Source organism: Leiobunum rupestre, chromosome 8 (assembly GCF_980474605.1).
Source record: "Leiobunum rupestre chromosome 8, qqLeiRupe1.1.hap1, whole genome shotgun sequence".
NCBI lineage: Eukaryota > Metazoa > Arthropoda > Arachnida > Opiliones > Sclerosomatidae > Leiobunum > Leiobunum rupestre.
In genome coordinates, this window is record NC_143391.1 from 53,743,696 (window position 1) to 53,757,273 (window position 13,578).

A 13,578-nucleotide genomic window follows, 5' to 3' on the forward strand; every position below is an offset into this window, starting at 1 on the left:
TCCCTATTACATAGCAATAAATTATTTTATTCGTTATTACGATAAAAAAACCTCTATCGAGATTGCACAGTATCCTTTGAAGATACAAGGGATATACAGGGTGTCTTAATTTGATCGGCCCAGGCGTTTTTCTCAAAAACTAAAGTTGCTAGAAATGTGAAATTATCAGGATATACTCTCTCGGGGAGGACCCTTTTCTTTTGGAATTTTCAGAAAAACCGTGAAATTTTTACCGTTTTGAAATTTTTATTTTTTGAACGATTGGTGGTAGACGAAAATTTTCAATCAACAAGTTGTAGAACGTACTCGAAAACCTTAAATGAAATTGGTTTGGTTAAAAACGGACAATTTTTCATTGAAATAATTCGTCATGACAAAAAAATGGGTACTACCCAAAAAGGTTTACGTCTCATGAAAAATAAAGTGAATTATATCTAATTTGAAATGATCGTATGTTAATCTATTTGTTTTATTTACAAAAAGAATATACAACTATGAACAAATATTTACAACTATTTTTGAGAAGAATAGGCATTCCTCTAAGGAAGAACCTGGTGGAAAAGTGTTCAGCACCGAAGCTGCATTCCCTCGTTGGACCGCGATCGCGATGCGTTGCAGCAGATATTCTGGCGAACGCGGTTCTCCCGTTACATCCCGAATCCTTCGGCCTATGGCATGGACCAAGGACAAACATTCGCGCCCGAATGACCCGAGAGTCTCAATGGCTACAGCCTTAAACACGAAACGATTCTCTAGGCCTGAGTTCTTTTCGCGCTTCTTCCTTTCAGCCTGGGTAGTGGCCCAGAGAGGGGATGATAAAGATGAGGACATATACGAAGGCGCTAGAGGGTCTGTGCAGGTGAAATCCCACACCAACGATTTTCCGCCGGACCATGGGACAAGGGACATTCCGTCTGGGCGTTTTCCATCATCGCGGGACAACTCAAGAACGGAAGGTACACCTGCAGATACTAAGGCGCGTCGCAGGATGTCGTTGACGGCACCGTGTCGGGAGAGCCAGCCGGAGCTTTTCTCGCAACTCAGGCCGTGGGTGCCTAAGGAATCCACCATGATTCCGCAGTTGCAAGTGTGTGGAACACAGATGCGGGCGCCTAACCGAAGGCCGATGGCAATACGAAAAGAGTCATCGTCTAAATGGGTGCCCAAGGACGGCGATGGAAGGGCGTCTAGCCATACACCAGACTCTTTGGTAATTACGGATATAAGCCGGGCTTTTTCGCGATCGCTGGTAGCGCCTACTGACAAAAGCAATAAAGATTTGTCGATGATCGGGGCGTCCCACGTGTGCTAGGTTTCCAATGGTCCGGGGACGGTAGGGGCGCTTCCGTGCGAAGCTCCCATTGATGTGAGACTTCTCGAAATACCGGATCTTCGGAGACGGGTATGTAGTCGGGTAGAATATCGCCGACCAGGCTAGCTACGCTAGAAACCGACGATTGAAAAGCCGTAAGAGCCAGTTTGGAGGCATGGCGGACTCCGAGACCACCCTTGGCCACGGGAAGTGATGATTGTACCCATGGACCCTCGTCCATTAGCGTGTTGGTTACATCTTGAAACGACCCACGTAGAGTATCATCAAATGAGGTAAGGACCTCTTCGTCACGCCATACCGGGCCGCAACGTAGTTAGATCTTTCAACAATTTTGATCCCAAGGGATGCTACGTCGAACATAGATTTGAAATAGCTGTCATCGAAATCTCCCGGATTTAGAATGAGGAGCTCGCACTTTGCTGGATTGAGTTCTAGGCCGATTTCTGCGGAGAGTTCCTGCAGGAGGAGTAGATCTTGAAGGACAACCTAAGGCTTGTCGTCCAAATATTGAGTTCTGACACCATCCGGGATGCCACCTTTTGAACAATGAGACAGAAGAGAGCTGGGTCTAATGGGTCCCCCTGTTGAACGCCGCGCTCAGAGGATATAAGGGATTCCCCATAGACGAGATGAGACGGCTCCTTGTAGCATTGTCGCAAGAACAGGTACAGATCAGGAAGTTCCTTGTAAACGCTTTCAAGGAGACGGTCGCGCCGGATCATGTTAAAGGCATTAAGGAAATCTATTTTGAGCATGACCTTGAGATCTTGATGTGGATGAGCGACATAGAGCCGAGCAGCGTGAGCTGCGGCTTCTGCCCCACCGCGTGTGCCGAAACCCAACTGCGTTGGACGAAGAAGGGGTCCAAGGGTTGGCATAATGTGTGAGCAAGCGAGTTTGGCAACAAGACGACGAATGGTACTTCCCACGGCTATTGGCCGAACGCCACCGTCTTTCTTCCTGAGGGCGCACAGGGAAGCGCCATATAAAACAGCGCAGATAGCGGAAGGAACATGACCCGCGAGCATATGGTTACAAAGGTTGGTGAGAGATTTGACCAGACAATCCCCAGCAGCACCTGCGCCTGATCCAATCAAGTCCTTGAGGTGCTGTGGCCTCAAACAGTTCAAGCCGCTGACCGAGCCAGAAGGGAACGATATCATGGCGGCGCGGACATTGGATTCCAAAACGTTAAGACGAGTTAGAGTAGACCGGTCCTCGGGCTCGTAAGAATAAATGCGGTGATTGTCACCAGAGGGAGGTTTGCTTTTGAGTAATTCTATAAAGTAGCAGCGTCGTTGGGCGCGAAAGAGTCCTCGGAGAAAACGACGCGCACGGCATTGGTGATGTTGGCATCGGCGATCTTAGCTTCAATAATTTTCCCGATGCTCTGATGCTTGGCACTTTGTTTTGGTGGGTTTACGAGCTTTGGACGGGAGGAGCTTACCTTCCTGGAATTTCCTGATGTTGTCTTTGACGGAGGTAGTGAGAGAAAACGGCTTCCCCTCAGGCATAAAGGGGACTTGGAGGCAAGCCGTCGCGAAACGGAATAAGTCCTGCCAGGACTCCAAAGAATTATGACGGACTACCTTGTTTATGACAAAGGACAGAGCGAAAAAAGCCATGTTCAGGGCCCCCTTGGGGATACGAAGAATGACGCGCCTGGTATGTTTGTAATGATAAAAAAGGACTTTTTTGGGCCAAATCATTTTAAATAATTTTTTAGAGAAAATACAATTCACATAGTAGAATTCCAGAATTCACGCGTCTTATTTTAAATGAGGTCCTCTGCAATACAAATCCGTGCGCCATAAAGCATATTTTGAAACTAGCACGGACCATCTCGGGAGTTACGAGTTGGGACGCTGCGATGATTCTCTGACGTAGATCTTCTTCGTTGGTGACAGGCGTTTTGTACACTTCCTCCTTGACGAATCCCTACAGGAAAAAGTCCGGCGGTGCGAAATCTGGACCTCGGAGGCCATCGTACTGGACCGTTCTTGCCTATCCATCGCCCAGGGAACTCATCGTTAAGGTACTGCACGAAGTGACTTTCTTGGTGGGCAGGTGCACCGTCATACTGGAACCAAAGGCGTGGGACGTCAACTAATGGCACATCTTCCAACTCGTCTGCGACTTCATTTTGTAGAAAGGCCAGGTAGTTCTGCCCATTAAGTCGACGCGGAAGAAAAAATGGCCCGATTACGCGATCTCCCGAAAGACCAGCCCAGACGTTTAAACGGAATTGTACCTGATTGTGGTGAGGAAATCCCCAGTGCGGATTTTCATCACTCCACATGTGATTATTTTGGCTGTTAAACGGGCCGTCTCTCCCAAAGGAGCACTCGTCGGACACAAAAATCAAACGGAGGAAATCTTCGTTTCCGTCGGCCACAGTACAAAGCCAGTTACAGAAATCCAGCCGAAGTCACTGATCACCATCGTAAAGTGTAAAAACCAATCACCAACGGATTTAAATAATGCGCTTCAAGATGACAGACAAAAACCATAGTACCCTACGGAAAAAACTCCATATTAAATAATTTAAGATAAGAAGTTCATTCGGAACTAAAAAAAAATAATATTATCTCCAGATATTTGTTGTAACAGTATGTGAAATTAAAATTTGATTCTATAAGAATGATGTTTATAAATAATAAAGTACTGCCATTAAATATAATTAAAATATACATTTCTCTTCTACCTTTTCTAGCCAAATAAGTGTGGCTTTGAGTTATTTTTTACTAATTCATTTTAAATTTCAAATAATCTTTTTGAGATCAACAAATTTTAGTAAATGGATTTAAAATTAGAGGTAGTGTTTTGGAATTTTTGATAAAATTTTGCGGTGGCATTTGCACGTTTTTAAGAAATACCCTGAACAAGGCCGAAAATGAATTTTTCCTCTCTTATTTCGTCTGTGCAGAGAGTTTGAATGTACCTTAGAAAATGAAAACGTCCAAATTGACTAATCTGATGGTGTACTACCTATTGCCGGCGGCTGTTTTTTTGCTATTCTAAAACGGAAGCTAGCTCTGCCACGTAAATAAAGTTGTACAGAATTTTCAAAAAGCTTCTTTAATTTGATACGTAATAGCCAAAAAAGTTAACTTATTATCAGTACAACTAGTAATAAATAAACCTTTGTAATAGAGTGTGAGCGAACATTTTTTATAGCGAAAAAATTATTTAATTGTCGATTTTGATATTGAACCAATAGCAAATAAACTATCTAAGTGCTACTAAATCAATTGTAGGACTAATGACACTTAATTATCAAGTGTATTAATGACATCAGTTATGTTCATTATTTAATTTAACCATTAAAAACCAATTATTACTAACTGGAAGCAATTGTAAGAATTGTAAGTACCATTCCTTGTCTTCAACAGTAAAAGTACCATTCCGTTACCTTCACACTCGTATTTCGTCCTTGCACGTTTTCCAAAATAAGAAGCACTATCCCATCAGCCATCGATGAAAATACTTTGAATTGGCATTTGCCTCGTACAAGTTGCTTTTTTCCAAATTCATGACTTTGTTTAAAGGTGACCATTAAACTCGATTCTTTAAATATTTGAATCATTGTACGATTTAGCACACTTCTGCTTGTTTAATAATGAACTTTTGGCATTTTCTATTGTGTTTATCGCTCAACGTTAAAAAAACAAATTAATAATAAATATAAATAATTGGGTTCCAGACAGAATACTGAACTTCACATTACTGGCTATTTCGTTGTTTTGGGGCTCGGTTTTTGTCGTCCTCAAACTCTGAAACACCCTTTCTACCCAATGAAGTTTTTAATAGTCTAACAATTTTGTTATAATTCTATTGGAAAAGCTACCTTTCATTTCTTAAATTAATCTTATTTATTACATTTTAGTGGTATTCAATTGTGATAGAGCTCGTCGTCCAAAATTCGTATTGTGGATAACATCTTTATTGATCGTATCACTTCTACTACGTTAGTACCATTTTAATTTTATCATAACGTGCTTTTCGATTCACTTCCTTTAAAATGATTGTTTTAAAATCGAAAGTGCAACAAGGCTACATTTCAGAACTATATATGATTGAGTTTCTAGAAATTATTAAAATTAATTTTATTTGCTGCTATATCATTAAAATACATGTATGTTCTCCGAATAGTAATAAAATTTCGAATAGGACAGGCTTCATCCTATAATATTTCCACATTTGCGCAATCATTTTGAGCAGACGCTGTTGAAGGAGCTTGAAGCCTCTTATACGTAGACTGGACATTATGTGGCATCCCTTTTTGCTGGCGCAATAACTACTAGTTACATGTAGATGGCGATAAATACTAGTGAACCCTACTCATTGAAGTTAAACAGAGCATATGAAAGCTGCGATGATGTACGGATTTTTAACAAAGAAACTTAAAACAATTTTAACACATAGCTCAAAAGAATGCTGAAGGGTTTTAAGCGATTTAATTTTTGAATAATTTCTTATATTTAGAATCAGTTTTATTATTCTTTCTGCTGAAGCTTAAACATTTTTTAGTTAATGTTGGGCAATTTTCCGCAAAATTTTATCAAACTTTCTGTTCTAAAATGTTCATATTCTATGTTTATTCGATATTATGTTTAACAAAAGATTTATTATCATACCTGACCGGTTTTCTGTTTAATTTCAACATAATTTATGGTTTTAACTTGACGGTTCCGTTTCTAATTAGCTGATTTACTGTTCAATCTGAAAAGATATTCTGATCATTGAACTTTGTAACTAATACCTACTAATTTAAAAATCAATTAACTAAAAATATCGATAACTTGATTATTATTTCATTATTATTATTTTTAAACTTTGATTTAACACATTCAAAGTTTCCGTTTGTGGTTTGCTCAAAAAGACTGGTTAGGTTTTGATGTGAAACAGTCTAAAGTTAAAGACGGTTCAATTAAGGATTGAATGAAGTAAAATTGGAATATCAAACATTGGCGTAAAATCTGTGTTTGCCTTAGAACGTATATCGATGAATTTTAGAACAATCTCTTAAAGGTAGTATCGTGTTGAGAATTATAGTTTCGATTTCATGGTCAGTAATCTAGTGATCGCCCCATATTAAAAAAAATTTCAAATCCCAAAATCATTTCGAGTTTTCACGTTATCTTTTCAAATAGATGGATTTTTCTTTACGGAATTCTGGCATAACCCCAACGAAGGGGATAACTCGAGAACTGCTTCAGTGGAACAGCGTCGAAATATCTTTTTCCTGGAAACGTCCGGCGCCCTGGACCTGAATCATCGTCAGGCCTGTTCGGTGGAAACGGCAGCCAAATACAACGCTGATAATTTCACCGTTCATCTCTTTATGAATGTTTCTAGAACCGCTTCTGATAATAATTCCTTTGTGAACGTCCTGAAGAGCGTTTATAAAATCAATATTGTTCCTGTGGTCGTCACGGAAATGGCTCGTGGAACTCCGGTCGAACACCTGTTCTTAAAAGGAAAATTTAGTAAAAGTCCGTACAAGGTTTATCACTTAAGCGATTTGTTGCGATTGCTACTGATTTGGTCTCATGGAGGAATCTACTTAGATTTGGACTGCTTCGTTCTCAGGTTCACAAATATTATCTAACTCTTTTTTACTTAAAAATGACCACTCGGCACTGGTTAAAGAGGTTTTTCCACGAGTTCGTCGGTTTTCTCTTTCCATAAAAACTTGTAGAGGTTAACTGAGATAGCTAGTGTTGGGAGCTGTTGGCTCGCATGGCATGCAGGGCTTACGACATACCTCCTACGCTTTATAACCCGGCCACCTGAATTAATGGCTTTTAAAGTCGTTTGATGACTTCGTAACCCTGTATGTATATTTGTTTTGCTGATATCATCAGATTTCCGAGAAAAGCCAGAGATCGTACACGGAACTGATGAACCCCAAAAGGGGGAAGCGGTCTATTGAAATCTCTGGCTAATAATAAAGCAAATGCTTTTAAACAAGTGGCCTCTTTACAATGCGTAGGAGGGTGGTGGCAAGCCCTTCATGCCACGCGATGCAACAGCTCCCTATACTATCAAAATAACCCTTGTTTTAAATTAAATATCTTAAATATTCTGTGAAAAACTCTTAACCCATGAAAACTAAAACTTGCAAACAATGTAAAAGTGACTAGCGACATTATAATACGAGTTATGTAGCTGAAATTCAATATATTCCTTGGCCATAGCCAAAAAGATCATTGAAGAAATGTGCAGTTTGGATAAATTGGATATCAATGTTAATCGCGTATTTAAAAGCACTTAAATTTGTTCAAATCAATTTATGGGAAAAAGACCTACTCCGGAGAATTCAGACCCAATGAAGTTATCCGAAGAACCATTTGTCCAAAATATTGTTTGTTGAAACAACTGTTGAGGCTATTGAGTTCGATATCTAAGATATCTGAAGACGAGATCAGACCAGGTCGGCTCGGACCAGGTTAAGTTTCCCTCACTTTGCAATCTGATGGCAACAGTTATCTGATTCATTATTCTAAGTACTGGATCTAAACTAATCTGCTATAATTCTACAATTAATCTAACCAGTTTGCTATCTGGCTATACCTAAACGTGAAGTTTTCGTATAATCAAATTTATTTAAATTTTGAAACCAATTTAATCGAGAGATATGTAAGATTAAAATCTTTAAGGTATCTACTTACATTCTGTCGATAAAATTAGCGAAGAAGTAGATAAGTCCTTTATCAAAAGGGATAAAAAAGCTAAATTCTAAACAAATTTGAAAAAATTTAAAAACTTACTACTAGCTCGTACCGATGGGTCTTCGAGCGAACCAAAAGACGCGAAACTCGGACCAAATAGATCTTCGAGTGAAAAAACTAAATTAAATTAAATAAAATAGCCAGAAATTTCAACGGTAGACCGCTTTCGTCCTATTTGGGACTCATCAGTAACGTACGGGAAATCTGGCTTGCGACTATTACACCGAAAAGAGGAACTAAGCCTTACCATTAAAAATTTCAAAACGTGATACGTACCAACGGAAAGAGGTATAGGAAGGGGCAGACTGGTGGAGAATAGTATATACGAAGTGTTAAGTTAAAAGGAACCATGCACGGCTATGGACTGCATTGCAAAGGATGAAAAAATTAGCGAATAAGTAGATTAGTCCATTACAAAAAGGGATAAACTCCAAACCAATTTGAAGAAATTTAAAAACTTACATTCTGTCGGTTTACAATGATTTAGATAAGTTTGGGGTCTCATTTATCTGGTTGGCATTTTGATTGGTATCAATTGATCTGATAATATCATAGCATAAATGCAGATTGTAAAATATTTAAACTATATAAATTATTTACTCCGGTGAGATAACCATACTGTTGTACAGGAATGGACTGGAAGCAACAATTAAATGATTTGTTTTTGCAGATCCTTTGTAGGACAAAATAATTTTACGGTTATGGAGCACGCTGAATCATTGGCAAATGGAATTTTCGGTTTTAAAAAACACCACCCATTTCTAGAAGCGTGTTTAAAGGATTTCTCCGCTAACTACAATCCAAGTTTGTTCGCAGCCAATGGACCAGCGTTGCTCACCCGAAACGCCAGAAACCTTTGCCACCAACAGAATTTGTCAAAACTAGTCTCCGCTAATTGTGGAATAACGTGTCTTCCAAGAAAATACGCCTTTGAGGTAATTTCCTGTACAAAGGTTAAATAGTGTGACGCTAATTTTTATTGAAAGTATTTAATTTTTTAAAAAAATATATAGATATAAATTTTCTAGGATATAGTCGCACAAACCATTATTATTTTTCTATAGAACCATCTTTCTCGCATACAGGGTGTTTATTTAGCTCGAAAAAGTGATTTTTTTTCAAAAACTATGTTTTCTAGAAAGTTGTACTGTAGATTATACGTGCCGGGGGACACTTTCTACCAAAATGGCATCTTAATCGTAAAATATTTTCACGTTTTTTGAAAATTTAAATTTTAACCGCTAGGTGCTATACCAAACTTGTCAATGAGAAAATTGTAGAGCGTCACCGAAAACGTACAAATAGCATAGGCGCGAGTAAAAGTGACAAGTTGGGCAAGCTAAAATAACTTTTTTGAATTCCATTGGAAGAGTAGTGTAACTTTATGAAAGTCAGAAATTTGTTAATCTGGTGTTTAATGCAATAAACACCGCTGAAAAATCGAGGAGACAATGGCGAAGAAGGTATTACACAATTTAATTTCGTAGGATGAAAAATGCGAATTTTTGGAAAAAACAAAGAGACATTTTATTTATCTACTTACAAACAAAATATAAGTACGTTTCGAAAATACCACATTCGGCGGCAAGCGCTTACAATTCGTTGACGCAGCTCTTCAAGGGTCTCAACCGGAGTGGCGTACACCTTGTCCTTGAGCCCATTTCTCAAGAAATCTAAATAACTTTGGCCATTTAGATTTTGCGGTAAGAATACTGGACCAATTAACCAGTTTCCTACAAGACCAATCCAAACATTCAAGCACCCGAAATTGATATTGGTGACGGTGTTCATATCCCCAGTGTGGATTTATGTCTTCCCAAACCTGATTATTTTGGTGATTCTAAGGGCCGTCTCTTGCAAACGAGGATTCATCCGAGAATAGCATGTTGCGGAGGAATTGTGGGTCGTCGTGCACGGAAATAAGCAGCCAGTTGCAAAAATCCAGCCGTTGTTGAGCGTCTTCATCTCGTAAACCGTGGTGAAGCGTTGCTCTGTAAGGATGGTACTTATGCCTATGTAAAATTTCCCAAATGTGAGTTTTACTGCAAGCCAAATCCTTACTCGCCGCGGCACAACTACTACGTGGGTATGCGGCCAAATAGGCTAAAACGGTGTTTTCAAAGTCCGAATCCCGCTGACAAGGCCCACAAAATCGAGGTTGTACGTTACCATACTGGTGAAAGTCATTTACAGGTCGCTTTACAGTAGTTATGGATGGTCTACTATCTGGATGTCGTTGCTCAAAGATCTCACTCACTCGTCGTCGATTTCTTCCTCCTTCCGAATAGTAAATAGCCACTAGTTCCGTACGTTCAGCTCTGGAATATTGATACATGATTGTTAAGATTAATTACGACAATTATGTTACTCAGTTTGTGTTACAGTTATTTAAATACTAAATGAATTTAAGGTTTTTACTGACCTTTAAACCTATGGTCTATTTTTCCTCTCGCCTATCAGGGTTAAAATAGGTTTCGAAAACGACTAGATACAAACACAGGCCTATTAGATTAAAAAAACTAAAAGCTTAATGAGCCAGATTGTGGTTTCAAAAAGAGTGCCACGCCTGATGACCCCCGAAATGTGAAATACTGTATTTCAAAACGAAGAATAGGGTGAAACGGTTCGGCACATTGGCCAGTACGGTCGCCAGATCTTACGTACTTTAAATCGCCATTAATAATTTAATTAATTAATTAATTTAATTTCTTCGCCATTGTCTCCTCGATTTTTCAGGGGTGTTTATTGCATTAAACACCAGATTAACAAATTTCTGACTTTCATAAAGTTACACTACTCCCTCAATGGAATTCAAAAAAAGTTATTTTAGCTTGCCCAACTTAGAACTTTTTCAAGTCGTATTTTGTCAGTGAAAAATACGTCTATTGTTTTCGCGCCCATGCTATTTGTACGTTTTCGGTGACGCTCTACAATTTTCTCATAGCACCTAGCGGTTAAAAATTAAATTTTCAAAAAACGTGAAAATATTTTTCGACTTAGATGCAATTTTGGTAGAAAGTGTCCCCCGGCACGTATAATGTACACTACAAATTTCAACTTTCTAGAAAACATAGTTTTTGGAGGAAAAAAAACACTTTTTCGCCCCATAAAAACACCCTGTATATTTAAATATAACTCAGTATTCTTTGTTTCCCTTCGGCCTTACTTTGAGCTCAACTGAAAGGTAGCCAAATGCCAGCGAAATACGGAAAGCATTCTCGTTCCTTTGTTATAGGTTATTTATACACCCATTCGCATTTTCTTAATTCGCATCGGGAGCCCAAGCACAATAGTGTATTCATTTTGGTTGTAAGATTATGTTTCGCGCGAGTAGAAATGTGTTTCCCATTACCGCTTGAAATATATATGCATCTCCCTCGATCGCCAATAGCGCATATGTCAATTCCTTTTGTGTTAAACTGACAAAGATCATTGGAAGACGCTCCTCTCGTCGCTTCGTTAAAGGTATCTGGCCCAAAGCCTGGTCACTACGCGGGAACCAGTTGCAACTACCTGGTATTCTTACCGTATTCCAAATCTCATCTCTTCGGTTTCGTTTCTACAATTATTCTACAGCCAAAAGCTCTACCCTGCTCCGCCTCTTGAAGTATATCTTTAACCTTTGAACTGAACCAATCAATAGCCATCGCTTTTGAGTTCAGCCTTTTCCCAATTAAAAATCATATGAACAAAACTAGACTGTTGCGCCAAATTCGTAAGAGATCTCTGGTTGGAGAAAGAAGAAGTATCTCCTCTGGTAGAGAGATAGAGTCCGGTAGGACTAGAAAATATTGGAGACATAGTCCGGGTTGGTGTTACGATTTGGGACCAAAAATATCATGGAAAGAATTCAACCGCAGCCAGCACTAACAGCGTAGACGATGGCTATCGTAGCTATTCATCAAGACTCCATCGAAAGACTTCTTCTGTGAGCTAAAAGCCAGATTGGCTAAACTAAACCACTATAGTAGTACTCTTATGAGAGAGAGAGAGAGAGTTTAAGTTCACGTCCTTCCCCATTGATTATTACTATTTAGTATGAGTGTTAGTCAATAAGAAATTGTGGATGATAATCCTTTATTATTGAATTTTACATATTAGTAGCGTATTGCGTGTTTATCGTGTTTTGTATTGTTTGAACGTTAACAGTATTGAGTATTTTATGTTTGTATGTTTTAGTGTTACAAATATATTTTACTTGGACACCCGACAATTGCAATGTAATTAATTATAAATCATGCCTTTGACTTAAAGGCCATATACAAAAACACTTTGAGGCCACTGTATGCACCTCCCTTCTTTGAAAACGAGAATCCTTCTATATTTGCTGGCGCTAGGGAAAGCTACAACACATTTTAAGCTTACTATTCACAACGAAATAAATAGCGCTGCGATGTAAATTCTTAAGAATTTAAGACCACAAAATACATTTGTATCCTGAGGAGATTTTAAGTTTCAATCCCAAATTACATTTGAACGTACTCAAAGGCAAATTCCTTTCTATGTATTTGATAAAGAATAAAGGGCTCGTGTGGCCTTCGGAATTTATGAAACCATTATATTTAAAGGAAACCATGTGTTAGGTATATAGAATATAGTTATTTCAGTTTTTTGCCTGTTCATAGAAACAACTACACACTAAGAAGTATTTTTTAATTGAATTTTTATTCGATGACAATTTCTTTTTAGTTATTTTACACCGAAGTGGACGCTCTATTTAAACCTCCTTACGATGAATCATCATTGGCGAGGATTAATTCTTCCCAAGTCGTCCATTTGTGGAATTTCATAACTTATAATATCAAGAATTCGAAAGTTGGGGGTAATTCTTTAGTCGATAAACTAATGAAAGAAAATTGTCCCATAATATATTCGGAAATTTTAAAAAGAAAAATTCAATTTGTTTAATGTCATAAAGTTTATTATTAGTTAACTAGTAATATAAAAATATTAACTTAACTATATATTTTTGTTATTAAACTAGACTCTACTTCCTCTTTCAAAATTAATTTATGCCGCTAACGTTGACTTTAATGTTCAGTTTTATTTATATAAAATTTTTAATCACTAATACGCTAAGACAAAGACTACCGTATTAAAATAATAATGTTATTGGCCAGATTCCAATCTAAATATTGTTAAAATTATTCATATTGAAGGTAATTTTGAACTGTAAAATAATGTGCGTAAGTCTTAAAATAAAATTTACTATTAACTAGGAATATCTATTTAAAATGAAAGCTTATTAATCTTAAATCTAAATTAAATAAAATAATTGTATAAATAAAACCTTAACTTTTATAACTGTAAGGTAAATAAATAATAGTCTTTAAAATGTTAATTTTAACAAAGCATAAAAAACAATTCGTTAAAAAGCTCTTGAATGGTTTTTTTTTATCATAAATGAGGTTTTGGTGCTGCAACACCACATACTCTGGCTGCTGAGACTAGGACTTTCAATTTCTTACAGTTCAAGACGCGTAGAGTAGCAGGTCTAGCCATCAAAACGCA

General features: G+C 38.0%; 1 protein-coding gene across 1 annotated transcript in view; it reads left to right on the plus strand.

The window, feature by feature from the left end:
- The window catches only part of LOC149933704 (alpha-1,4-N-acetylglucosaminyltransferase-like), a 32,233-nt gene extending 19,258 nt beyond the window's left edge, over positions 1 to 12,975 (plus strand). The window contains exons 3-6 of the mRNA XM_090157390.1: positions 5,220 to 5,300; positions 6,487 to 6,925; positions 8,738 to 9,002; positions 12,757 to 12,975. Coding sequence (XP_090013516.1) covers positions 5,220 to 5,300; positions 6,487 to 6,925; positions 8,738 to 9,002; positions 12,757 to 12,975 — 1,004 coding nt within the window. The remainder of the gene's footprint in view (positions 1 to 5,219; positions 5,301 to 6,486; positions 6,926 to 8,737; positions 9,003 to 12,756) is intronic.
- The last annotated feature ends 603 nt before the right edge of the window (positions 12,976 to 13,578 follow it).